A 26,515-nucleotide genomic window follows, 5' to 3' on the forward strand; every position below is an offset into this window, starting at 1 on the left:
TGTCACACCAGGTACAAGGTGGAAAATGGCTCTTGCTTCTTATATTTTCTTTTCTTGAGGAAATCCTGCCCAGCGTATGCCACAAAAAGTCACTGACCAACACCCAGGAATCATCTTCTGTGCCTGAAGATGCTCCTATTTTTGTCCTGGCTGTCTGAATAAGCATTGTCTTACCCTTGTGTATTTTATATTGATATTTTTTATTTTTCTGTGATGGTTGTTATAAGACATTTTTCTATCTATTTTTCTATTTTTTTTTCTGAGGGAGCAAACAGTGAGATGTAAGGAGGGGAGAGGAGGAGAAATTATTTACTCACTCAATTATTTACACTTCACTTATCTAAATAGCTGCAAAGACTTGTGTAATCACCTTTGCTCTGTCTTTGCTAGCAAGTAAAGCAAACTTTGAGCTTTCTAGTACTGAGATCAGCTGGAGTGACCTGGCTTGTGTGTGTAGCTGATGTCCCTCAGACACATCCCACATTCCTGGGGACAGTGCTTGTGTTCAAAGCCATACCAGGAACCTCAGAAAGAGACTGAAAGTGTGGATGACCATATGCCAGTGTACAACTCCACACCCTGGCCCTGTTTGACTGACTCGTACAGATGCAGCTCACTCTGGCAAAAAAAAAAGTGCAATGTCTCTAGTTTACCATCTACTGCTTGGGAACAGGCTGTGTGAACTGTAAAACAGTGGCTCACAGCTGTATTTACTGTTTTACCAATGGATAGAAGACACAGTATTTCATCTTGTCCTAATTGTTCAGCCTGGAGAAGGGAAGGCTTCAGGGAGTCCTTAGGGAACCTTCCAGTGCCTAAAGAGGCTCCAAGAGAGTTGGAGAGGAACTTTGGGCAAGGGCCTGGAGTGACAGGATAAAGGGGAAGGGCTTTACACTGACTGAGGTTAGATTAGAATTTAGGAAGAAATTCTTCCCTGTGAGGGTGGGGAGGCCCTGGCACAGGGTGCCCAGAGAAGCTGTGGCTGCTCCATCTCTGGAAGTCTCCCAAGCTAGGCTGGATGGGACTTGGAGCAACCTGGGATACTGGAAGGTGTCCCTGCCCATGGCAGAGGGGTTGGGTTTGAGTGATCTTTAAGGTCATTTCCAACCCAAACCATTCTATGATTCTATGATAATTAGAATTGGACTTTTATTTTTATTTTAAGTTTTAAATTGATGGGAGCTCACACACAAAAGTTTAACTAAACAAAGCAAAATGAAATGGATGCAAGTCATAAGCAAAATTAAGGAATGATTTGAAGGAAGAAAAGATGGGAGTTATTTTCCTCAAGTCTCTAAATTGCCTGAGAAAGGCAGCAGGCAGAAGGGGTTATATGTGAAAAAACATGAAGGTGGAACAACATGCTGCTAAAAGCTGAAATGAGAGGCAATTAGGGGAGATAGGAATGCAGAGGCTTAAGTGCTGAAAACCTCAGAGACTTGAACTCCAGAAGGTAACTTGGATACAGAGAGCAGAGGTGCTTGTGCTGTTTGTAAGCAAGAGGAAAAATTTCATTGACATAGTGCCAGCAGAATTGTTCCTTGAATCAACATCAGGTCACAATTGCCACATTTAAAGGGCTCAAATGGATGATTCTTACCTAGGATACAGTTTTAGGTTTTCAGTAAATGCTATTACAAAGGAGATGACACTTCCTGAAATAGTAATTTGTGGTTAAACAAGGTATAAAATAAAATCAATAGGGGGAAGGTACATATCCATTGTCTGATCAGACAGATGTATGTAAAAAGTATTTTTGGCACTCTGTTACATTTACATGGGACTGTCTTTGCCTGGATGTGTGTTTGTTTGTCTCCTCTTCAGGCAACACTAAACCATACAGCACAGATCACATTCTGAAGCAGATAGGATGGACACATGGCCTGACTTCACTTGCATTCATTTTATGACAGATCCTCCATAAAGTTTTGTTTTCCTAAACAAAGCAAAGAGCTTTTCTCCTTATGAAGTATTCTGTTTTGCTCATGGTGAAAGAGAAAATAGAGGAAGAGGGTGCTCTACTTACTGCTGTTCATTTTAGTGTTGTTGTACTCTCATAAATAATTAAGTGAAGTAAGAGCATTTTTCAAATCTATGTTTTACACAGACACTGAAATAATCTCAGATAATTGCTCTGGAGCTTTATTCACTCTAATGTGGATCAAAGAAATTGCATCACAGCACTGTGGAAAATACTCACACCCATGCTGTCACAGTATTATTAGCAGGGCTGGCAGCAAGTCATGCGAGGCCCACCTTGTGAACATTCCAAGAGGAAGCACTTCACCCATAAATCTGTGCAAATTTACTCATTTTATAGAATCACAGAATGTTTGGGGTTGGAATGGACCTGAATGACCATCTCATTTCAACCTCCTGCCATGGGCAGGGACACCTTCCATCAGACCAGGCTGGTCCAGCCTGGCCTGGAATACTTCCAAAGCACGGGCAGCCACAGCTCCTCTGTGCAACCTCATCATCCTCACAAGGAAGAATTTCTTAAAATCTAATCTAACCCTGCCCTCTTTCAGTTTCAAACTGTAGCCCCTTGTCCTGACACTACATCTTTTGTAACTTTTGTGTTTCTTAGAAGTCCCTTTATATATTAACAGGCCACAATAAGGTGTCCATGGAGCCTTCTCTCCTTCCAAATCTCCAAATCCTTCCAGGTAAACAATTGCAACTCCCTCAGCCTTTTGCCACAGGAGAGGTGTCTCAGCCCACTGACCATTTTCATGGGCCTCCTCCAACAGGTCCACACCTTTTTTGTGGTCCCAGATATCCATAGCAGGACACAGATCTTCAGTCTCCCCAGTGCAGAGTAGAGGTGGAAAATGTGGGCTGCAAGATCATATTGCTGGGTCATATCCAATTTTTCACCCATCAGTATCCCCAAGTCTTTCTCTGCAGGACAGCTCTCAGTCCTTCCATCCCTCAGTTCTACTTCTGCACAAAGTCTCCTCAACACTGCACAGCTGGAGAAAATAAAAATGTAGAAAGAGCAATCCAATCAAATCTATATTTCTGCCATATTGCTTTAGAGACAGAAGGCAGCTTATCTTGCTTTTATTTCCACTAAGTGTGTCAATATCATTTGTGTAACTCTTGAGAATAAGGCTCGTTATCATATTATGTGCTGAGTTTAATTGACCTGTTGTCTGCTGCCACTGACACAGCAGGGGAACCTCAGCAGGGTTCATGGAGGGTGTGGGGCAAGACTGTGACCTCCCACACCGGTAACTGCTTGTGATTTTGTTTTCAGGGCCCTGCACTCCAGCTCTACATTGGCTCTTGCACTGCCCAGCTGGATTTAAGCACGTTGTGCAGATATTAGAATGTGTTTGCTGAACTCCAAAGTGCCATCTGCATCAGCCATGGGGCAAAGTGCAGCAGAGCTGTCACTCCTGCTGCTGATGTGCAGGTTGACTTTGGTTGATTTTTAAAAGCTGTTAGCAGTGATGGCCTCTTCAGAAAGTGAAAATTAGCTTCTCGAGTAGAGACTAAGTTGAGGCATTATAAGGAGAAAATTTTTTTTGGTCTTTGGAAATGAAGATGTTGGTCAAATCCAAGGGCTCCATTATGATGTGATCCTTTCAGAAATCATAGAATAGACTTGAATAGAAAATTCCTTAAAAATTTTCCCAACAATTCCTTAAGAATTCTCCCAGCCTAGCTTGGGAGACTTCCAGGGATGGAGCAGCCACAGTTTCTCTGGATAACCTCAAGATTTACTTACCTCTCATTAAGATAAGACTAACGAGATGAGTGTATTTACTTTTTATAAGTTGTAAAACAGCAAGAATGGACATTACCTTGTAGAGGATGTTTTAAGTTTTCCAAGTGCTCTCCTTCCCAAGCTCAGGTTTACATCAAGCAGGAACTTCATGCTTGTCTCAGGGCAGGACATAAAGTCTCCACTGATGGAGACTGTGCAGCTGTTCAAATGCACAAAACCTCCCTGAATTAACCTTTTTTTTTTAACAAGAGAAATATATTTTACTCAGTTTTGCTGAAAAAGAAGGGTTGAAGCACAGAGTTAACACAATAAATTCTCACCACCAACCAATCACAAGATGCTTATGAATTTCTCCTCCTCATCTTTTCTGTGCTCAGTCCCAGCTGCTGCATTCCTGTGTCTTTGGGGATATCTGGGAAAACCCTCACTGGGAATGCACTGTGCAGCTGCAGTTTACATCCTTTTCCAGCTTTATACTGCCTGTTTGGTTGCACTGTGGCTCAAAGCTCCACAATTGTGTGTGCACCCCCTGCATGTAGCACAAGTAGGAAATGAGACCCAGAAAACAGTTTAATTACTTGCTATTTATTTATATTTATATTTTCTATGACATTAAGGTTTCATTACACTGGGCATTGCATTAACACAAGATAAATAGTTCTCAACTCAGTAAAACAGGAGAAAACAGAGGAATATAAAGAATAGCTGTTACCAATAACTGTGTAACCGTGAACATTCATAGTTCTGTGACTTCCTTTATAACCTTCAGAGGCCTGTTTCTCTTCTGAATTACCACAAACATTTAATTTACATTTATTAGTTTGGACATGGTTGATGACTGGGGCTATTTACAGAAACAAAGTATGGTGATGGTGTATTTTTATTTTCTGTCACCTTTCCCTTGTCATGTGTATTAGGTTTGGACTGATTTGCTGAAAAATCAGTAGGAGCCCAAAGGTTCAAAGGTAGACCATGGCTGTGTTTTGCCTCAAAAAGCTGTAATGCAAATTTTATGGTAATTCAGGAGATGATTCATGAATTCTTTGCGCACTGCTGTAGCTGGAACAGACCAAGCATCTGCATGTGGTAAAGAGCCACCCTGTGCTGCATCTGCTGACAGATCAGGGGCCTGAGCCTGTGAGATTTTGGGAACAGGATGTATGTCCTGTCCTACAGAAGCTCTGCATGCGTTTGTGTCATATCTGGTGAGGAGCCAGGAATTACTGTGGGTTACCCTTTTCACAGAATCATAGAACAGTTTGGGTTGAAAGAGACCTCACAGATCATCTTGTTCCAGCCCTGCTGCCATGGGCAGGGACAGCTTCCACTATCCCAGGTTCTCCAGGCCCCATCCAAGCTGGCCTGGAACACTGCCAGGGATGGGGCAGCCACAGCTTCTGTGGGCAACCTGTGCCAGGATCTCACCACCCTCACAGGGAAGAATTTCTTCCTAATATCAAATCCAAACCTACCCTCCTTTAGCTAAAGGCCATTCTTGGTTGTCCTATCACTGTATGTCCTTGTAAAAAGTCCCTCTCCAGCCTCTTTTGCATTTATACCTCCTCTTGTGAAATTCTTTGGTACATCAGGGCAGTAAGAACAGAGTTTTTTCACCTCTGCACATAAGCACTAACAAATCTGTTATTAAGAACTGTCCATGAGTGACGTGATGACCAGAAATGCTGCAGTCCCTGGTGTTTTTAGTACTTGGGGGTATCCACCACCACAAATTTTGGAGCCCAAAGTCTGAAACTTTGTCCAGAGTGGGTACATGTGAGAACTGGGTTTGCAGTCACAGGTGGAGAAGCAGGAGGCATGTCCAAGGGCAGCATTCCTGCAGGAACCTGGCTGGGAAAGGATGTGACCTGTTGTCCTGGGCTGACTCTATGATGCTTTTATCCCCAATCATCTTGTCCTGTTGATGCTGAATAATAAGTTTTGCACCTTTAAGACTTGTTCCAGAGAGTGAAGGGGGCAGAGAAGAAGCTGCAGTTTGTTTTCAGACACTGCACTCACTCCTCCTCATTCCTGCTCCTGGACTGTGTTGTCTGTGGATGGACAGACAGTGGGACAGAGCTCTCCTTTGTTTTAGTTAGTTTAGCTAGCTGAGGCAAAGAAGTTCACTTACCTGTAGGGTTTTTTTTTTCCCTTTTCTTTAGACCTGTTTAAACCTGCTCTAAACTAAACACCAAAAAAAACCACCAGCAACTCACACCTGTAGCCCACCGGGCTGGGCCTGAGCCACAGTGTTTCCAGCACCAAAAAGACTGATAAGAATCTGAGTAAGCTGAGCTGCAACCCAGAAAAGAAACTTTCTGAGTTTGTCATCTCTTTTAGAGCAACAAAAAATTTTATTCTTTAATAAACAAGTTTTTTTTCCCACTTTTCTCAAAAAAAAAAATTCTTCTAGACCAGTTAAGGAAAGAAACCAATTAAATCTACTTTCCTGTGAAAAATGCCAATCACTTGTTTTTAAAATTTTAAAAGTTTAATAGTAATAAAATGGTTATAAAAATAGCAATACAATTAGATTAATAATAATTTGGACAATTTGAATTAGGACAATATGAGACAATAGAGACAAAGGGTTACAGATGTTCTGGGTACCTTTTTCTGGGCAGCACGAGCCTGAAAAAGGACCCATGTTAACAGAGGATTAACCCTTAAAAACAACATCCTGTTGCATATTCATACACCTCATACATGATGCTTAAATTCCATTCAAACACAGGATTCTGTCTGGTCATCTCAACTTCTTCCTCTGAATCCTGACAGCGCCTTTGAGGTGGGAAGAAGTTCGTTTCTCCTGATAATGGAGCAATAAATTCTTTTTCTCTGAAAGATTCAGGTGTCCTGTGGCTGCCATCTCGCTGTGAGTCCTTTCTTTAAAAAAAAGTATCCTACATAGCATAGTTTCTATTTTAACATTTTTTTATAACCTAAAGCTATATTTAACACAGTACTTAAGAGAATTAATACAGCATAACTTTCTAACACAACACATCTAATATTCATTTTAATTTTGCGAAAAGCCAATCATAAAATACATGCATTTTCACATTTCCTAAAAAAAACCCCTTTAAAAAGTTCTCTCCAAAATTTACCCTAAACCAAAACAAATACGCCTGGGACTGGGGGGGGTTACAGGGGCTGGAGGTGACTGCAGCTGGACTGGAAGCCCTCGGAGAGCTCCAGAGAGAAAAGGAATCGCCGGTGTCTCGCAGGCACAGCCAGGAGGAAAACGGGAAACTGGTTTTTATTCTCGGAGCAGCGTTCGGTCTCTGCACGCCGAAGCCAAGCCCTGGATGCTATCCCGCTGCCCGGGACGTGCGGTGGGCAGCGGGGAAAGGTCGGGCAGCCCTGGGGGCACGGCCAGGAGGGGAAACAAAGCGGTTCCGCTCCCAGAGCCCGGCCTTCACCCCCGGCGGCACGCTCGGCCTGTGCCCCACGGAGCCCGCGCTTATCGCCGCAGCCTTGGCGGCCGCGGGGCCCGGCGGGGAGCGACGGGGAAGGGAGGGACGGGGGTGGAAGGGAAGGGAAGGAGGCGGGGAGGAGGGGAGGAGGCCGGCGCTGGCTGCGGGCAGCGGGGCGGCTCCCGATAAAGGGGCGCCGTGAGGGTGGGCCGCGGTGCGCTGGCCATGGCGTGGGGCTGCGCGCTGTGCCTGGCGCTGGCCGGAGGGGCCCTCCTGGCGCTGCTGGTGCAGCTGCTGCGATGGCTGAGGGCCGACGGGGACCTCACGCTGCTCTGGGCCGAGAGGTGGGGGAAGAAGCCAGGTAATGTCACCCGCTCGGGAAGGGGGTGGCGGGGAGCACAGCGGTGCTGGTGGCATCGGCTGTCCCGTGGGGTTGTCCATAAATATACTCCGAAAGTGTAATTTTCCTGGATAAAAATGAGGCATAGTAGACATTTTCTAAGGTAGAAATCCGTTTTAATTTAGGTAAATGTACATCTTTAAGTTAAGTATGCAGCTTGCTGTGTAGTCTGACTGCAAAAAGGCTGAGCTCGGAGAAGCTGCTTCAGTGAAAGACAGAGATAAGGAAGGGAGAGATAGAGACAGAAACTGCCGTGAGAGCAGGTCAACCTGACCTAAGAATTCTTTCTGAAAGAAAGAAAAAACTACTGACAAACGTCACGCAAAATTCGTATGTATGAGCCTGTTGTGAAATTGTATGCATATGTATTTGAGAAGAAGATAAAATAAAGGACCCGATGTTCCCAGAAGTACACATGTCATTTTAAAGAAACGATTCCCACATGCGTCCAGTGCTGTAATAAACATACCAGCTTCACAAAAGTTGTAGAGTTTTGTTTATCTCTGAAAGATAAAGGTGCGTGGTGCCCCTCGTGCTGGCCAAGCGGCTCCCAAAAAGTCACTTCGGGAGCTCCGTGGGTCGAGGGCTGGTTCCTTTGGGCCAGAACTGTTTGTTTTGCAGTTTCTGGGCAGGTTCCCAGTCCTGGCAGGGCCCCACGGGGCAGCTGAGCACGGGGACAGTGTGGGAGGAAGGCTGGGGAAGGGATGGGGTGCCTGGCCCGTGTGGCCGGGATGAGTGGTTTTGGAGCCTATTTAGCTGCTGCTCCAGCCTGTTCTGCGATCTTCAAGCTGATATTGCTTTCCCAGGGCTGTGGGCAGTGAAGTAAGCATGAGTATGGTTAATGCTGGGGCTGACAGGGTTTCCTGTTCTGTGGATTGTGCTCTGAACGGCTCCAGGGAGCAGCCCCGGCACGGGATGCTGATGGGGACTGTCCCTGCATCTCTGAAAGATGCTGCCGTGCTCACCTGGGGGACAAAAGTTCAGTGAAACATTGTCAGACAGGCACTTTCAGTTCTTGCTCCCGTTGAGCTTTCTATTCTGACTGCGAGTCTCCCTATTTCTGGACCTAGAAACCTAGAAATCAAAAACCTAGAAATCACAGGTTTTGTTTGCTTCATAGAGGCTCTTGTCAGAAAAGGCACAAATTTGTGAATATCCCCCCTTGGTTTAGCCTGCTGGGGTGATTTGTGCCTGCTGTGGGCTGCTGGCTGTGGGTGCTTTAGGTGGAGACTGGGGACAGAAGGTGGGATGAGAGGCACTTATAAGATATCCCATGTGGGAACTGAAATTGAATATCCCATGTGGGAACTGAAATGGGTTGTAGGGTTGAGATAGGGAGAAGGGATTGCATGGAATGAAGGTGGACCAGGAGTGGTGGAGTGAAGGTTTGAGCTTGGGACCATGGTTCCTTAGGGGATGGTGCTGCAGGTGAAGTTTGGTGTGAGGAACAGCTGGAGAGAAGAGTAGAACAAACTTGAGGCATCCTTGTCTCCTGCTCTCAGTAGAAGTTTCCTGCAAGTGTGCATCCTTTTCTGTTCTCCATTAGATGGACTAGCACAAGTAATAAAGCTCTAAGAAATACTGCATTTAAATCAGTGTGAACAATCTCTCAGCTGCTTAGGTACTCAGCCCAAACTTTTTATCAACTCCATCAGAACATTCCCTTGCTGTAACAAAACTGCAAAAAACCTTAGTGTATGGACTTCATAAAGAGCATGGAAAGAATCAGGGCAGAGAAGTAAGATAAATCTTGACTTCTTGACTAATACAAGCAGAATTGAGGTTTTGTCCTGAAGGATCTATGTGCAATATGCATCAGGATCTAGGAGCTCTCTTGGGCAGACAAAGTGTTATTTGAATGTAGCCTTCAGAATTATTGAAGGCCTGGAAACCCTTTAAGTAGTCTAAAAATTCACATGCAAAGACCAGTGTAGTGTAATTTTATGGTGGGGTTGTTTTAACATGTAATATAAAAAAATCAGGCAAAAATTCATCAACATAAGAGGTCAGCTGTGTTTTGGCCACCTCTCCTTTCCCCCCAGCCTCTGTGCTTGTTATTAAGTAAAATATTTAACTGAAATGGTACCATTTAACAAACCAGGCAGGAAAACAGAAGAGACAAACATAGAAAAGTTGTTTCATCAAATAACTTCTCCCTTTTCCTTCTTCCCATATTGTGCATGTAGTGTAGGATGCCTAGGTAAATAATGTGTGGATCCCTTAATTTTTAATTAAAGGTGTTGTTAGAGCTATCACTCTTGCAGTCACTATTTTGTGTTATCACTTCTACAACATTATTATGGGTGTTGAAGTTCTTGGAGATGAATGTATTTAGCAGAAAGTGGACTGATCTCCTGTGTTTCTTGTGCTATAAATTATAATTACAAAGAAAGGCCTTAATATAGGTAAGACTTGTTCCAATCCAGTGATCCAATTTTATAGGGAAATTTGACTTTTGGATTTATTCATTGGCAGGTGCTGGATTGCTTCCCATCCTCTGAATACATGTGTGATCAGGACAGAAGGATTTTTGGGTGCTGGATGCCTTTCCTTCTGTGTTGTGTTTTTCTGAGTGCACAGAAGTCACCCTAAACCCTGTGCTTTTCACAGGCAGCTTAATATTATCAAGCTAAGGGTGAACCTTCCATGAACATGAACCTTCCATGTCTGAAAGCCCTGCTCGTAAATTTAGGAATAATGGTATGGTCCTTTAGGGCTCTGGGGTAGATGTTCTGTTTTAAACTTCCCCACTTCTAATAATTTTCCTGAAAGTAATGACCTGGCAACCTTGTGCTATAAGAGCTATGAAATGTTGGGAAAAACTCTAAGCAGAACTACAACCCAACTTTTTGGGTTACTTGCAGTGCTAGTCAGTTCAGGCTCTCATTTGTTATGCCTTGTAGCACAGTAGTTAATGGTTAGTAATGGCATAATCTACTTTTATTTTTTAATTTGGCATGGTTAATTTTTAAACCTATTTCCAGCAACAACAGGACATTTATTCTGGAGCAAAGTTGATGGTTTGGTACTGGTTCTGCACCACCAGCATTTGAGATTTCCCATTGTGTTAACTCTCAGCAGCTCAGTGCTCGGTAAAGATCAGCTCTGGGGAATTGGTGGGAAAACTCTCCTTATCTCAGTTAATTATTCTGTTCACAGAACAAGATCCTGAATAACTGCTGAGAAGCTGCCCAAGACAGGTTGGGAACAGGGAAACTAAGTGGTAGGAGGAGGAAGCCCATTTGTTTTCAGTAGCAAGAGGAATGAGTGTGGTAAGCAGGGCTGAAATTACATTCATGTGTTGTTTTGAAATGACATTCATGTGTTTTGTTTGTGTAGTGTTTGTCTGCCTGGGTTTTCAGGAAAAAAATGTTGTAGGAGAGGCAAACTCCCGAGTTTATTGTGTTTAATTCAATAAATTTGGAATATGTTGGAATAAAACTGTAGGGAAAGGGTGTGGATAACCTTTACAGACAACAGCCATTTGTTCTAATGATGAACACAGTGGATATTTCTGCAGCTTCAACAGAATCTCTTTCCACATCCCTAGTTCATAACCTTAGAATACATCTCTCCCTTGGGAAGTGACTCCTGCTGCTGTTGTTAGTGTTTTTAGAAACAAGAAACTCCAAACAACCCCAAGCCACAAAAGCCTGAGTTTAGGAGGGATTTTTTTGGCTGAAATGCAGTCAGCTTAAGAGAAGACAAATAATACTTACTGCCAGCCCCAAAAAGTCAAGCTGAGCTCTGACAGCCAGTTTTGAGTGCTCACTGCTTTTGTCTGAAGGGTTTTGGTGCTGGTCTCTTTGTGGGATTTGTGTCATTAGGACTCCAAAAGTAGAAATTTGAAACACAGTGTGGTGTAGAGAGAACCAGGAACTGATGACTGGAGAGAGCAGGAACTAGAAGCAGTGTCAGCCACAGTGAAAAAGAGTATTTTTTTCTAAATTAAATTAGTGCTTAAATTTCAGTGAGCTGAAAAATGCTACTCTGAGCCTTTTCAGAATGGAACTGGCTTTAAGTCTCAGGAACTGCATTTGGCTCTGATATTTAAATTATGCCTTGAAATCTTTCTTGGTTGGCTAGATGTTGGAATGCACAAACTTGAGAAACAGAGGGAAGAGCTCCTGTCAGCAGTGCTCTGAGTGAGTCAGATTTTCCCCAAGACTGATATTCACTGTGGCTGATCTTGAGGAACACTGACACGTGTCAGGCAACGATTCCTTCTGGAAAGCGCTCTGACACTTGTGATCTTTCATCCCTTAATCATGTTCTGGAATTAACTGAGTGATTTTTCAGCCATCTGTGGTATTGGATGATTTTGGATGTAGGTCTGGAGGGCAAAGGCTTTTCCCAGTGCCCAGGTGTACCATGGAGTGGGGATGGTTGTAGACAAGTGGGAACAGGCATTATCAGCAGAGCTGTGAACAGAGCAAGATGCTCTTAATTTTACTGCAGGTTAAAAAAGCGTGTCAGGGCAGGAGCTGGGGAATCCAGGTGTGAATTTACACCTTGGGAACTCTGTGTACTGTGCCCTGGCCAGTGCAGGAGCTAACCTGCAGCAGATCCTAAACAAAGAGGATGGAAACCCATTTTTTGTGATTAGCTGTCTTTCTGTTCAGAGAATTTTACTCAGTCAGCAATTACCCTGGAACATTTTTTGGGATGAAACATTATTTGGAAAGAATTGCTTAGGCTTTTGTTTGTATTTGCAGTACAGTAACTGTTTCCTGTCAATTCCAAGAATTTTCTTTCCCCTTTTTCTCTGAAACGGTTTTTGATGAGGTTAGTGGAATTTTTATGTGTGGATGGCCTGCAGAAATGCAATCAGATTCCTTCCCTCAGGTAAATAACTCGTGTTTATTCAGATCAGCCTTGGAACAAAGTTCAAATGGCAACAGAACAACTATGAACAATTTCACAACTGCATGTGACTAAAACATAAAGAAGTCAGCATTCTGTAATACCCCCCAAAATGAGCATATTTCTTAAAAACAGCACCAGATTCCACCCCTGCAGTGAGTTAGATGCTTATCCTAGCATTGGCAATGTGTGAACTGCTGTCTTGGTTCTTTTGCTAGAACATGAACTGCGTGGCAAGGTTGTCTGGGTGACGGGAGCCTCGAGTGGCATCGGAGAAGAGCTGTCTTACCAGCTGGCAAAGCTGGGAGCCTTGCTTGCCATCTCTGCCAGGAGGGAGGATGAGCTGCAGAGAGTGAAAAAGAAATGCCTTCGTAAGTACAACTTGGCACTCCACGCCAGCAGTTCCACCCTGGCTGGGCTGGAATTGCCACAGGAACACTAACCCACATATCACCAGAATTAATTTAGTGAGGAAATTCAACTTTGTACAGAGCTGGTATCTTCTTTTTGTAGAGTGAGAAGCCTTTGTATAGACATGAATTTCAACTTCCTACATAAGGCACTGCTACCTAAAAATCTCGTTATCAGTTGCAAGTGCTCTTGTAACGTATTAAATTAAGAAATGGAATAAAAACTGTGGGGAATGGAGGAAACAATCCCAGGGGTACCATCCTGTAAAGAACCAAACCACCTAGCTGCTTGATGCTAAGAAATATTCTTTCTTCAGGTTTGTGCATGTTACAGGCAGAGAGAAAACTGACTTTGCTCTTTGGAAAAGACTAATAAAAATGTTCAGAAAAAGTTGTTCTAAGAATGTGGAAGAAGGAGGATCTCCTGTAATCAAGAAGAAAAATTGTGGAGCAAAATTTTAACTATTCCAGTTATCTTCCAGTTAGTTTTCATATGCCTGATGACTCAGTGATCTGGCTTCATTCCTCCTGTTTCTCTTTTTCCCTCCTGTTTTCTGGCTTGGCAGCAAGAGGAATAGGCAGTTAATTCACACTGATAGATAGAGGGTTTGAACATGATTAACATTATGCATTTTTTCAGACTATTTATCCTCTATAGCTCAGGATGTAGTATTTTATGTGGAATGTGTTATCACACCAAGAGTTCAGTCTTAGCAATGTTGACAGAATGTCCACAGTCTACTTGGAATGTGTGCTAGAGAATAATCAGATGTTTTTCTTGGATTAGCACCTAGACATGTCTAGAAAGCTGAAAGTTGCAGCAGCCTACTCAGAAAAGCTTTCAAGGAACTTTCAAAAATGCACAACTCCTTTTATCCTGGTTTTATTTTCTGAGGGCTCCAAAAAGCGGTCACCCGAAGAGTCTGATCTTTAAAAAGAGGCAGGGGACATGTGATGACAGTGTGGTGAAGTGGCAATTGTGACAAAATCCCAGTGCTGTGTGATGCAATGGTCAGCAGAAATCTGCAACGCCGTTTGCGTCCATGGCTGTTTGTTGTGATTGCAAAATTGATGACATGAGGCAGGCTGGCAGCAGCTGCAATCCTGGATGGGCACTTTCAGGAAATACCTGTGGGATGTGCTAAGGAATATTCAGAAATACTATTTCAAGTCATGTGGGCTAAGAGCATTGATTTATCTGAGATGATTTCTGTTGCCCTGATTTTTTTAAGTTTTTCTAAGCCTTCTGATGTTTACATTCTTGTAACAAACTCTCTCACACACTTTCGGTAAATAACTTATTGTTTTGCATTCTTTTATGGAGGAGGAGAAATTTGATGGACTGCTGGTTTGTCCAGTGTCATTGGAGAGGTGGCACTGTCACCCTCCAATCCACTGTCACTTTTGGAAAACTATAAATGTTGGAGTCAGAAATTAAAAGTGCTCTTTACCTTGGGAGAGCTGTGTGTGCATCGTGTTATTTCGTGTCCTATAGTGAAAGATTTCTGCCTCTGCCAACTTCCACTGGCCCTGTGAATGCCTGATCTGTGCCACACATATCCTTGGAAGTCTTATTTAGCCCTGTGCTTTGCAAGTGTTTGCTCATGAACTTTGCTTTAACTGGAGGTCTGATTAGTAGGAATATTGGAAACTCTTCAGTGACACAGGAACATAACCAGGGCAGGAAGTGACAGGACAAGGGGGAATGGCTTTAAACTGACAGAAACCAGGTTTGGATTAGATATTTGGAAGAAATTCTTTCTTTTGAGGCTGGTGAGGCCCTGGGACAGGTTACCCAAAGTGGCTGTGCCATCCCTGGCAGCATCCAAGGCCAGGATGGATGATTCTTTGAGCAACCTAGCCTAGTGGAAGGTGTCCCCCTCCATGGCAGGGGTTTAGAATGAGGTCACATTTAAGGTCCCTTCCAACCTAAACTATTCTGTGATAGTTCCTGTTTTCTACAGCCAGCTTCTATGTCCTGTCATAGATGTGAAAATCTGCATTTTAATTAATGGAGCTTAATGAGGTTTGTCAAACTATTCTTTGAACTTGTTAAGGTGCCTCTGCATGGCAGTCCAGCCCTGCAGCAGGACTGCTCCTCTGAACTTGATGTTAAATCAAAATTTTATGAAAATCTGTGGTTTTTTTCCCATCATCTGGGTCATTAGCAAAGATATTCCAACATATTGATCATGGAGGGATGCCACAGCTGATCACAAAAAGCAATTGAGTTGGTCAGGCAGTATATGGCCATGCTAAATCCATGGTGGGTTTTCCCACACACCTTCTTGTCCTCCGCTTCCTTGGAAATTGCTTTCAGGAGGAATTGCCATGTCATTTTCCCAAGGACTGAGGTTAGGCTTTGTGGCATTTGTTTTCTTGGTCGCTTAGAAAATTCCAAAAAGGAGGGACATTGGTCAGCTCTTGTAAATCACAGATGCAGATTTTGCCCTGCTTGTAGGTGCATTTTGTCCCTAATTTGTCTGACTCTGGTAGTGTTTCTTTCCCCAGAGTGTAGCCTCAGGAGTGTGGGAGACCTGAGAGGAGATCTTGCCAGAGAAGACTGGGGCAAAGAAGGCATTGAGTACCTCAGGTTTTTCTGTGCATTTCATTTCTTCCTCACCATCCCTGTCCAGCTGTGAGCTCACCCTGTCTTTGGCCTCCCTTTTGTTGCTGTTGCACCTGAGAAGCCTTTGCTGCCTTTCACGTTCCTCAACTCCAGTGGAAATTTCAGTTTCAGCTCCGCCTGGGTGTTGCTCTCCCTGATTCCATCTCTGTATGCTTGTCCATGTGCTTCCTGGGTGGCCTGTGCCTGCTTCCACCTGCATGTTTTCTCTTGGCAGCTGAGTTCAGGACTGTCCTGTAAGGTTTGAGTGGGGTGGGTGAAGCCTGAGCAGCAATGTGCAACATCAGTGTGAATTTGGCTGATTTATGGGGCATAACTGGAGCTCATGTGCTGCAACACGCCCGCTGAAGAGGTTGGACACTGCAGCAACTGAGCTGTGTCAGAAACAAGCACATATATCTTGTTCAAAGTTTAGTGACACCACCCTGTGGTACAGGTTTGTGCATTCTACCCTGCTTAAAAGCTGAGGGGGAGAAAGAGAGAGTGAGGGAGAGGTAATCCCTGTTGAGTCATGCATATGCCAATTCAACACTTCACTGCACTTGGACATGAGGGAGAGAAAACAACTTGTATAACTCACTCAGCTCCTGCAAGAGGCTTCTCTATTTCCCCCAACCACTCTTTCTTTTCTCAGAAATGTTGTAGGCTGTTCTCTCTCAAAAACCCTAAAAAAAAAAAGTAGGAGGAGATGTTTCTCTGTTTGGCAAAGGTCAAATATGATTTAATTATGGATAGGCCAAATGAGTGACAGGCAACCTATAAGTTCAAGAATTATACAGTAATTGAGGTTGAAATGGACCCCAAGAGGTCATGTTGATTAGCCCCTGCTGAAAGCTCAGCCTCTGTTGAAGGGCATTTATACAAGGGAGAAAGAAAAGAAAGAAGAGGAAATGCAGAAGAGCTGGAAAATACTACACTGAGCTATGGTGTTTATCATGTTATGAGAAACTGCTGCCTGGGATTAACATGTATTGAAAAGAGTTGCTGATCTGAAATCCAAGCAATGAACTTTAAATTAAGGTCTCCCACTGGGAACCAAGTGTTTTTTCTGGATTTCATAATTGTTCCCTTAAAAACCTCACTTTGGCAGCAGGCAAGAGGAGCAGTGGAATATTAGGGTTTGTAGGTAAAAGCAACGAGGAGCACCATTCTGGCAGTGCAGAAATTGGGACCTTCTGCACCAGGCACAGTGCTGGTCATCAGCCAGAAAAACAATGGCACAGTGAATGGGAGAAGGGGTTCAGAAAAGGGTAACAGGAATGGTTTTTGTAAAAGCTGTCTGAGGAGTGCCTGAAGCAAGGACCCCTCACCCTAGAAAGAACTAAGGAAGCTGCTGGAGATGCACAGTTTGAATGTGGAAATCCTGTTCAAGGTTTCTGGTTTAAAGTTTCCTGATGTCAGACGTTTCTAACATCTTATAAAAGAGCACTTCCTTCCTTACCAGCAGCCTGTGTCTCTTGCTCTGCTCTTTCCTTTCTCCCCTGTGTAGATTTTGTGGCTGGGCTGGCCCTGTGGTCTTGTTAACCCATGGCAGAAATATCCACACCCCAGCAGGTACCAGCTGTGCCAATCTGCTTCAGGCAGCACAGGCAGAGGTGTGCCCCTGAGAGGGCAGCTTCAACTACATTTTACTGCTGTATTTCTGGAAGAAATGGAGGAGAAAATGCACATGGAGCAGTTGGAGGGAGCAATAAATGGAAGCATTGCTAACATTAAGCCAGACAGTTTGGTTTATTATTTATTTATTTAACCAGTGGCTTAAATACTAATGACCTTTGAACAGAGGCAACTTGTGGGTTTAAGTAACCTCTTTATTTCTATATCACTGTTAAGACAAAGTTCAACTTGCTCTATATTTGCAAGAAGTAGTAATTAAAAAGTCAAAGCTTGGGGCTCTGAAGAGGGAAGCTGCTTAAAGGGGAGCAGCCACACCTAGATGTGGTTAGGAATTGATTTAGGAAAAAAATTAGCCCTAACAAAGTAATAGAAATCATGTAAAAATTCTTGTTAGATGTAGTTTAAAAAAAGCTTGAAATGATGAAGATTTTGTTTTTGTGAGTCATCTGCCCCAAAACCCCAGGGTAACAAATCACTGCTCAAGAAATGCCTTCTGTGGAAAAGGTCAGTTGTTCTGAAGAGACAGTGGGGGAAAAACGTGACAAAAAGGCTGGAACTTGATGGCAGCTGACTTTTATTTCAGGGCATGGATATGTTAAAAGCTGTCAGTTAAACAAAAGCCATTTACCTCCTCCCAAAAAATCCCCAAAATTCAGCTTCTATAGGCTTTACCTCATAGCTGCTCAGGTTTGTATGCTGTGTTTTGGGTGTGAATTGTACAAGTCCTGTTGTCAGGAATAAACATGCTTGACCTGTTGACATCCCTGTCAGGGCCCCCAATATGAATCCCCCAGTGAAAAGTTTCAGCTGGATTTTACTCCTAACTATTGCAATTTATTTGGAGAAGTGAAACTTCTGTATTGTGCTACAAAGCCTGTTTATAAAGTCAGGCTTTTCAAATACAAAAACATAGTGGAAAAAAACATTTGGCAGGAACAGATTAAAAATAGATTCTGTGTGGGGGTCAAAATGAAAACAAAGCAAGCATTTTATTTCCAGCTTGATGTTATGGTTTCTTGGTGTCTTCTTTGTGAAAATGTGGTGTTTAAAAGCATATTATGTTTCCCACAGTTCTGACTTTGGGAATCTTATCAGCTCCCATTCCCTTATGGTTGTTTTTTAGAGATTAGCAGCCTGAGTGAAAATGATATCCTAGTTCTGCGTCTCGACCTGACTGACAGATCCTCTCATGAAGCTGCCACCAACAGTGTGCTCAAGCACTTTGGCAAGGTAAGATGTGCTTCTGGGGTTAAACTTTTATTTCTTTGTCTCCTGCACCTGCATTTATGCTCATATGTCACTGTATGATAAATTCAGAAGTGTCTACACCTTTCTTCAGCATTAAACTTGCCCAAAAAGTACCTGCATTTTTATCCCTTCTCTTGCTTGCTTCTGGTTTTCAGCAACAAACAAATAATCACTGGTCCTTCCCAAGGACTAAACTGAACTGAATTGCCTGAGGAAGCACAAATATTAAAGGGAATTGTGTTTATATTAATTTATCCTCTCATCTCTCTGGAGATTGATGTTCTGGTCAACAATGGTGGGCGCTCACAGCGCTCCTTGTTCGTGGACACCAACCTGGATGTCTACAATGCCATCATTGAGCTCAACTACCTGGGCACCATCTCCCTGACAAAGTATGTCCTGAACCACATGATCCAGAGGAAGAAAGGGAAGATTGTCACTGTCAGCAGTGTGATGGGCATCATGGGAGCTCCTCTTGCCACCGGCTACTGTGCCAGCAAGCACGCGCTGCAGGTGAGTTACAGGCTGGAAGTTAATTAAGTTAATTAAGAGGACCAGTGCCAGTGCTGCCGCAGAGGGGTTTGTTCTGTGCAGAAAACACAAGTCTCACCTGAAATTTCACACAGCATATAGCAACATGCTCAGGTACTGGAAGTTCCTTTAGAATTAATTTGCTCTGAAATGTGAAATAGCTGCCACTGTAGATTTTTTTCCCCTGACTGGAATGGAAGTGCCAGCTTAGCTGGTTCTAACCATTACATGGTGAAATATCAGTGTGAAATTCCACAAAACCTCAGCCTCTGGCCTCAGGTGAGGGAATACCTCTATGAGAGCATTATTCTGTTGTATATAGAGCCCTAAAGTTCTCAATTATTTTAGGGAGAGTCACTGGTGAGAGTTTTACAACTTGAGGAGATTTTTAGGACAGTGAAATGAGAGCAGTGAGTGGTAAGGCAGACTGCTCAGAGAAATGAGAGCTCCTGATCCATCTGGGAGCAGCTGAAAGACTCTTCCCAAGAGTTGTGTCTTTCTGTGGTGTGAAGAGATGGCAGCTCCCAGTGCCATAGGAAGTTACCTTCTGCCTGACACTTAGCACTCAACATTGCCTGGAAAAAGTTTTTGAAAGCAGTGTCACTGGAGTAGAAAAACATAAAAGAGGAGTTCAGAAAACTTTCTGCCTGTATCATTGAGGAATCTCTTGTTTAACTTGTAAGTTTGTTTGGGCATATTTGTCTTTCACCACTGTTTGGCCTCCTGCTAATGTACATCTTGATGTCAGTAAAACAAACTTCAGCTGTGCTCAGTGGTGGTTTAAAAACTGGCAGCTTCTTACTCCCTGCTGCATTTCAGCACGTGAACAGAACAAACAACTGCTTAAGCCAAGGGATCAATATCTTTTCGACAATTTGACCAGCAACAACAAAAATGTAACAAGTGGCTGACACTGCAAAGCCTCTTGAAAATATAAGATGTAGAATATGGTGACAGATCTCTGCTAAAAAACATTTTCAGTTAGTGATGGGGAGAGATCTGCTGCTTTTCCCTGGGGTGGCAATGCTGGAATTGCCCATTACAGGCCAGCTTTTGGGTTAAGCCTGGTAGATTAAAATTAGAAGAATGCAATGAGCAGAAGCCTGACTTCCCTTCATGCTCTTTTATTTATTAAATGTTCTTTCAGTTGAATTATCTTTGGGTGTGGTGCAGCTGTGCTAAGCATGGCTAATTAATTGCAGAGCACGAGGAATTCATGTGTTGCTTTAAAAATACTCAGAATTCTCAATCTCATGTTAAGATTGAGAGCACAGATAAAGCTTTGAAGAGATAGTTTACTAAAATTAATTAAAATAAGCTGACTGAACTGCTTCTATCTTTATTAGCTTCTATCTCTACTCAATAACTAGGCCAGACTCCAAACCTCCTTCCTTATTTCTTTCCCAGTAAGTCTAGAAAGACTAATTGCAGGTGTTGAAACAGGACTTGCAATATTGGCTTTGGAAATACTCTGCCTGAGTGTTTGATCAGTCTGGAGTTACAGCTAGATGAGGGCATGAAGCCCCCAAAAACAAGAAAAAACTTTTTTGAAAGAACAAACTACACCAGGGCAGTTCAGATAAAGGAATTCTGTAGGAATGGCAGAATTCCTTAGCCCATTTCTGATGGTGACCAAAAAGAGAGACTGGAAGAAGGGAGGGGAAAAATAAGCCGAAGCAAAAAGTGGTGCTTTTCCTGTTCAGGTTTCCCAGCATGTATCCACCTGTCCTGTATTATAAGGTGTTCTTGAAGGTTGTTTTTTGGCCACCAGTTATTAAATATGTGAGCCCATCTGACATGGATTTGTCTGTTGTGTTTTTTGGCTTGTTTTGGTATTTTTTTTTAATTCATGCCTTGAAGTCTATCACAACTGACACACGTAATGCTGCAAAGTTAATTACACCTGTTTTTGAAAGAATCCTTCCTTTTACTTGGTTTTGTTTGGTTTTGGTTTTTTTGGTTTTTTTTGGTTTTTTTTTTTTTTCTTGTTGTTGTTTTTTTTTTTCTTGTGGGTTTTTTTCCTTGGTTTTTTTTTTCCTTGCTTTTTTTTTCTTGTTGGGTTTTTTTTTCTTGTGTTTTTTTTTTCTTGTTGTGTATTTTTTTCTTGTTGTGTTTCTTTTTCTTTTTTTTTTTTTTTTTCTTGTTGGTTTTTTGGTTTGGGTTTATTTTTGGGGTTTAAAAAAATTCCTTTAAATGGCAGTTGTAGGAGGAAGGAAGGAATTCTGCCTGGAATTAGAATCTGTCCTTGAAACAATCATGCTTTGATTCCTGCCAACTGGAATTCTTCATAACAATGTTCTACTGATGAAATTACCCTTTATTCCAGTGCTGGGAGTGCTGTAAGAGCATGAGTCAAGCCCACAGGAGTCTGCATCTGCCTGGTGCAGTTTTCCTCCTGGAGGGATGATGCTCATGGAGCTCCTGTGCCATTCACCCAGCTGTAACTCATCTGCCTGGTGCCATGGATCAGGAATGGTGGCCTTCAAAATGTTCCTTCATCAGGAACTTGTCTCAGCACATGGACTGGGCAGCAGCAGCTCCTCTCTCTGTTCACTGTCTGGTTTTTAGTGGAATTTCTTCAGTCTGGGCTTGGTGGAAACACTCAGGTTCTTCCTCTTGCACTGGAGTTCCTTTACTGCTCCTAAACCTGGATCTGGCCCTGCCTGAATTTCAATAAGAGGAAGCCCTTATTTTTCTTGCTGAGGAATTTAAAGCTTCTCTTCTGGGAGGAAGCAGAGGAATTTCATACCAGCTATCTTTGAATATCAAGGATAAGTGCTGGAATTAAAAAACATGTCCCCAGAGGGGACTGAGTCTGTGTGAGATTCTGGTTTTCAGGAGGCCTTTGGCAGTGTGCCTCAGCCAGGATTTAGGGTGGGTGAGTGTCCTGGCCCTCCTGTGTTGCTGGTGAGGCTGTGCCACTTGTCTGGTGGAGCTGCAGCACGAGGGAAGGATGAGGGACAGCAGAATGGCTGCAGAGCAGGACCAGGAGCTTGCTGGCACCTCTGGCTACTTGCATTTCATGTTTACAGGCTGTGCAGCCTTTAATGGAATCACCCTGGCAGTGCCCTGGAGCTCCTGCTGCTGCTCTGTGCCTCTGTGTGGCTGCTCAAGTGCCCAGTTTTAGGTACAGCTTGGATCCCAGGAGCCTCCCAGCATCTGAGCAGGTGGAGGAGCTTTGTCAAAAGTGAGTGAGCCGTGCTCTGGCTTCCCTTCCATCCCAGCATTCCCAGACAAATGCTCTTCCACCTTCCTGACTCCTGGAAGTGCATCTTGAGTGTGTTCCCTTCAGGCAAAATGGGAGCCAGTTCTGTTCCTCACCTCCAGTGGGCAGGGAGTGGTGGGCAAGTGGGGGTCTGTGTGCCTTTTTAGGTGTGATTTAGTGTGCCTTTTTAGGTGTGATTTAATGTGCCTTTTTAGGTGTGATTTTATCCTCAGCTGGACTGAGTCCCCACCTTTGTGACAGCACTGCACAACCTGGGGGTTTGGGGATTTTCTGGAACAAGTGGGCTCAGGGTCCCTCAGGGAAGGAAGGGGATGGGGAAAGTGCAGGTTGGGATGTAGGATTAGCCTGGACTGCTGGATAAAACTGCCCTGCTTGTGCACACGAGGGTGGGGGAACCAGGGGAGGGCCTGGATTTTTAAACCAAAACTGCTGGGTGTCCAGGAGCATATTCCCATCTGTCCAGCAGCACATCAGTTTCCAGTATTAGGATTTAATCCTCTCCAGGCTTTGCTGACATGCTGTGAAGATCCAGCCCCAGGTCTGGGGCCTGTGGGTGCTCACAATTTTAAATTCTTGCTCAGTGTTTTTAGGAACTGAACTGCAAAGCCTGTATGGAATCCATCAATTGGAATTAGCCAGCAGCCACTGGGAAACTGGAGCCCCTGCTGTTGGTCAGAGTGTGCTGCTCCTTGCTGAGCTTTGGTGGCTTGTCCCAGCTGCTGGTTCTGTGTCACCACAGGCCCAAATCTGACTGGTTTTAGACTCTGTTGCTGCTCAGGGAAGAGCTCTGGGGCAGCCAGCCCTCCTCCCAAGCTGGATGGGAGTAAAGTGATAAAATTTTACCACAGTGGGAGAAGTTTATCAGCCTGTGCTCACTCTGTGTCTCTGCTGTGACACAGAATTATGTGTTGCAATAGATACAGGGGGCTGCTGGTAGCCAGGCCAAAGATAAGACATGATGGTGTGGTGGCTAAATCATCCTCCAGAGTGCTTGACCACAGCTTTGGTGCAATGCACCCTTCTGAACTGGCCATGTTTCCCATAATAGTTGCTGTCTAAATATGCATTGCTACAGAGATTCAGAAAACCTTGTATTCTCTTAGCTAACAGAAGAGAAGTACTTGCAATTTTTGTAATTTTGGTTTAACTTGGATCCACTGGTAGCATATTCCTGAGCTGAAATAAGATTTGTATCTATGTGACTGACAATTTCAAACTCTGTAGCAAATTCAGTGCTGCAAATTAACCCCCTGAAGCATCAGGGTGCATTTTTGACTTTGCTATGTGAAAATTTTCATCCTTTTCTTACATAAACCAGTGTCACTTACTTCATAGAAACTATATAAATTCTTTACTGTGACCCCAAACAGCAATTGACCTGCAAAAGGTAATTTCCATGATATTGCAATACTTAGGATTGGTGGCATTTGCACTGCCAAACAGTAGGGCTTGTCCTCAGTACAGGGACAGCAGAATTTGGCTGTAGTTTAGAGAAATTACTGGGTATTTGGTCAGATGAGGATGGATTCCTCACTGGTTTATAGATCAATGTCTGTAACTGCTGATAAAATCCTAAATTAGTCATTGAGTGTGAAAAGTCAAAGAAAATAGAAGGAATTGCTTGTAGTGGAATCTTGTTATCTTTACAGTATAAATTTGTATGATAAGATGTCATCAGCTAAACCTTGCAGAAAACATGGGAAAGGAAGATTTAACTCTATTTTTGTCTTCTAGGGGTTCTTTAATTCTCTGAGGACTGAGCTGACTGACTACCCTGAGATAAGCATAATCCAAATCTGCCCAGGGCCTGTGCAGTCCCAGATCATCCAAAATGTCTTTACTGAGAATCTTGCAAAGGTAAGGACTCAGTTCTGCTGTGACAAACCCAACTTCTGCTGTGGGGCCAGTGATCCTTTTGTGGGGTATTTTGTCTGGTTTTGTCCTCCCTGCAAACACTAACCTCGTCTTCTTACCAAGAAATGCTCTGAGTGGTGCAGAACTGTGTATATCTTGTAATTCTTGGTGGTATCAAGTTTGATAATTGCTATTCCTTCTCTCTTCCAACACAAACAACCCAAGTAAAATGTGCTGTACAGCCCCTGTGCTGCAGTTCTGGGGGGGAAAGCCAGGATTTTCTGGAGACAGTTCTGCTGGGGAGTGCTGTCCTTGCTGCACAGGTAGGGTTTTGTTTGCCCTGGTCACGCTGTGCCCTGCTGGGTGACGCTGCTGGCACAGCCCTGGCTCAGCTGACACGAGCTGTGCATTCCTTTCCTGTTAGGGATTGTTCCAGGAGGAAAAGCAAAACCTTCCAACTGCACAATGGCTTTTAGTAAAGGCTGTCTGACAAAGCAGCTGGCAAAAATTGCTACTGTGATACATCAAACTGTAATCTGCCCTAAATTCAATCGATTTCAAGCTCAGGATGACCCACCAGTGAGGGGGAGGGGATCTCCCATTGTTGAATCGAGTTCTGGAATGATTTTTTGTGTTGCAAAACTTCTGACTTGCGTGAAAGAAAAAATGTACTTTTTGAACAATGGTGAAAGTTGCAAAACACATTCCTCAGATTTCAGTGTGGCAGAAGACCAGGGAGGAGGAGCAAATCTAGATCAGGACTGCTTCTGCCCTGTGAAAAGGAAGGACAGATTGCTAGAGTAGCCTGTTATTGCTGAGTGAAATGTGCACAAGTTCACAGGGCTGTGGTTTGTGTTCACTGCATAATGCAGTGACAAGACAGGCTGATGTCCCTGCTCCAAAACAGCTGGCTGCTTCTCTCTTGGTTGAGATGGAGAGAACTGGCAGGAATATTTAAGTTTATGGAGAATGTGACCTCATCTACTCACTTGGGTACTTGAGTAACTTGTAGTGTAAAATGGAGCAGGCACAGCTGGGAACTGGGGAGTTCCCATTCCTCGGAGCTGAAGATGAGGGAATTTGTTCAACAATCCCCATCAAGTGGAAGCCCTGCTGAAGCAGAATAGAGCTTGGAGATGCATTTTTGTTAACCTTTGACCCATCAGTAGAGGTATTAATTAAAAGGGTTAAAATTTGAGCAAAAGGAAGGTGGAAAGTGTTCCCACACTGAAAACCAGAGGATAGTGAGGGATGTGTTCCCCTCCCCAGTCTCTGGGCAGGTTCTTGTGGGGAAACAAGGAGGAATGTATCTGTGGCATGGAGCGTGTCCCTTTTCCTCCCTCTGTCAGTGCCAGGGCTGCAGTTCTAACCCCTCCCTGCTCTGTGCCCCCCTCAGTCCATCGAGAACAGCGGGGACCAGTCCCACAAGATGCCCACGGATCGCTGTGCCCGCCTCACCCTGGTGAGCGTGGCCAACGACGTGAAGGAGGCCTGGATCAGCGACCACCCCTACCTGGCCGTGTGCTACCTGTGGCAGTACGCGCCCACCTGGGCCTGGTGGCTCATGAACAGGATGGGCAAGAGGAGGATTCAGAACTTCAAGAGTGGAATTGTGAGTGTGCAGAGTGCCCCTCGCCCCCCCTGCTTGCTTGTTGCACTCTGCTGTGGGAATGTTTGTTGGGATTGCATTGCTCCTCAGTCACACTTAGAGCCCTGATGTGCGGGGCAGGATCATTGCTTAAGACTTTTGGGATGGAAAGTGTTGCAGTTATCCATAGTGTGTACATTTATTGACCCCATATGACAGAAATTAAATGCATATATGACAGTAAGAATAGGCTGTAGACCCATTGGAGGAGCTCTTCTGAGAGCAGGGAAAGGGTGACTGAGCCTGTGTCTCACCCAAGGAGCTTGGGGACACGTGGAGAGCTGAAGTACAGCTCCACAAAAGCACCTCAAGTAAATAATCAAGTACAGGAAACAGAAAAGTAAGGGTGGCACATGCAGCTTAAAACTTTGTGTTTTCACAGTCTAACTGCCCATGGACACAAGCTGTTTCAAAGGAAGTCTTTCACTCACAGTGTTGTTTTTAACACAGGGTGGGGAAATACTGATTTGATCTCCTCTCTCCCCAGGATGCTGATGCCTCCTATTCAAGGAAGAGGAAGTAAGGACAAGTGTGTAAGAAATCCTGCTGTACTTGGGCTAAGGCTGAGAAACTTTTCATATTGCATGACTGCAAACAACAGCTTTTTTTGTGGTTTTGTTATGTCTCTGTCATCCTGTAACTTGACAGATCTACCAAGCTGATGACATACTTGACTAAATAAAAATCTCTTTCTAAACACACCTGTTTCATGTCAAATTCCCACAGGCTGAATTTTTAAGCTTACAAGGACTGAAACACATGAGAGGCTGGGCTGCTTCTCTAACACAGGTAAATACCTGGTGAGCAGCCTAAAATGATAGACCCCAGGATCCTGCTTCCCTCACTTTCATTCTTAATTCACATTGATTAACAAAACCCCACCAGAAGAAGGCTGTGGTATAGAGGGCAAGGGTGTCTGGCCTGTGCTTGGGATGTGTTCCTG

At 43.8% G+C, this 26,515-nt stretch overlaps 1 protein-coding gene across 1 annotated transcript; it reads left to right on the plus strand.

Annotated features, from left to right (window-relative positions):
• The first annotated feature begins 7,316 nt into the window (after window positions 1–7,316).
• On the plus strand, window positions 7,317–26,271 carry DHRS7 (dehydrogenase/reductase 7). Its single transcript, XM_066552767.1, has 7 exons — window positions 7,317–7,510; window positions 12,631–12,783; window positions 18,189–18,295; window positions 18,587–18,826; window positions 23,805–23,927; window positions 25,321–25,536; window positions 26,060–26,271. Exons 1-7 carry the CDS (start codon window positions 7,375–7,377, stop codon window positions 26,093–26,095), a joined length of 1,011 nt encoding a protein of 336 aa, XP_066408864.1. The 5' UTR covers window positions 7,317–7,374; the 3' UTR covers window positions 26,096–26,271.
• Window positions 26,272–26,515: the final 244 nt, after the last annotated feature.

This window comes from Molothrus aeneus, chromosome 6 (assembly GCF_037042795.1).
Source record: "Molothrus aeneus isolate 106 chromosome 6, BPBGC_Maene_1.0, whole genome shotgun sequence".
In the NCBI taxonomy this organism is placed as follows: domain Eukaryota; kingdom Metazoa; phylum Chordata; class Aves; order Passeriformes; family Icteridae; genus Molothrus; species Molothrus aeneus.

What these genes read in the sequence shown, in the direction of transcription:
- DHRS7 (XM_066552767.1), top strand. Translation starts at nt 7,375, where the DNA reads ATGGCGTGGGGCTGCGCGCTGTGCCTGGCGCTGGCCGGAGGGGCCCTC. An exon ending in GAGGTGGGGGAAGAAGCCAG is followed by an intron (nt 7,511 to 12,630) that starts GTAATGTCACCC and finishes TTCTTTTGCTAG; the next exon opens with AACATGAACTGCGTGGCAAG. An exon ending in TGCTCAAGCACTTTGGCAAG is followed by an intron (nt 18,296 to 18,586) that starts GTAAGATGTGCT and finishes ATCTCTCTGGAG; the next exon opens with ATTGATGTTCTGGTCAACAA.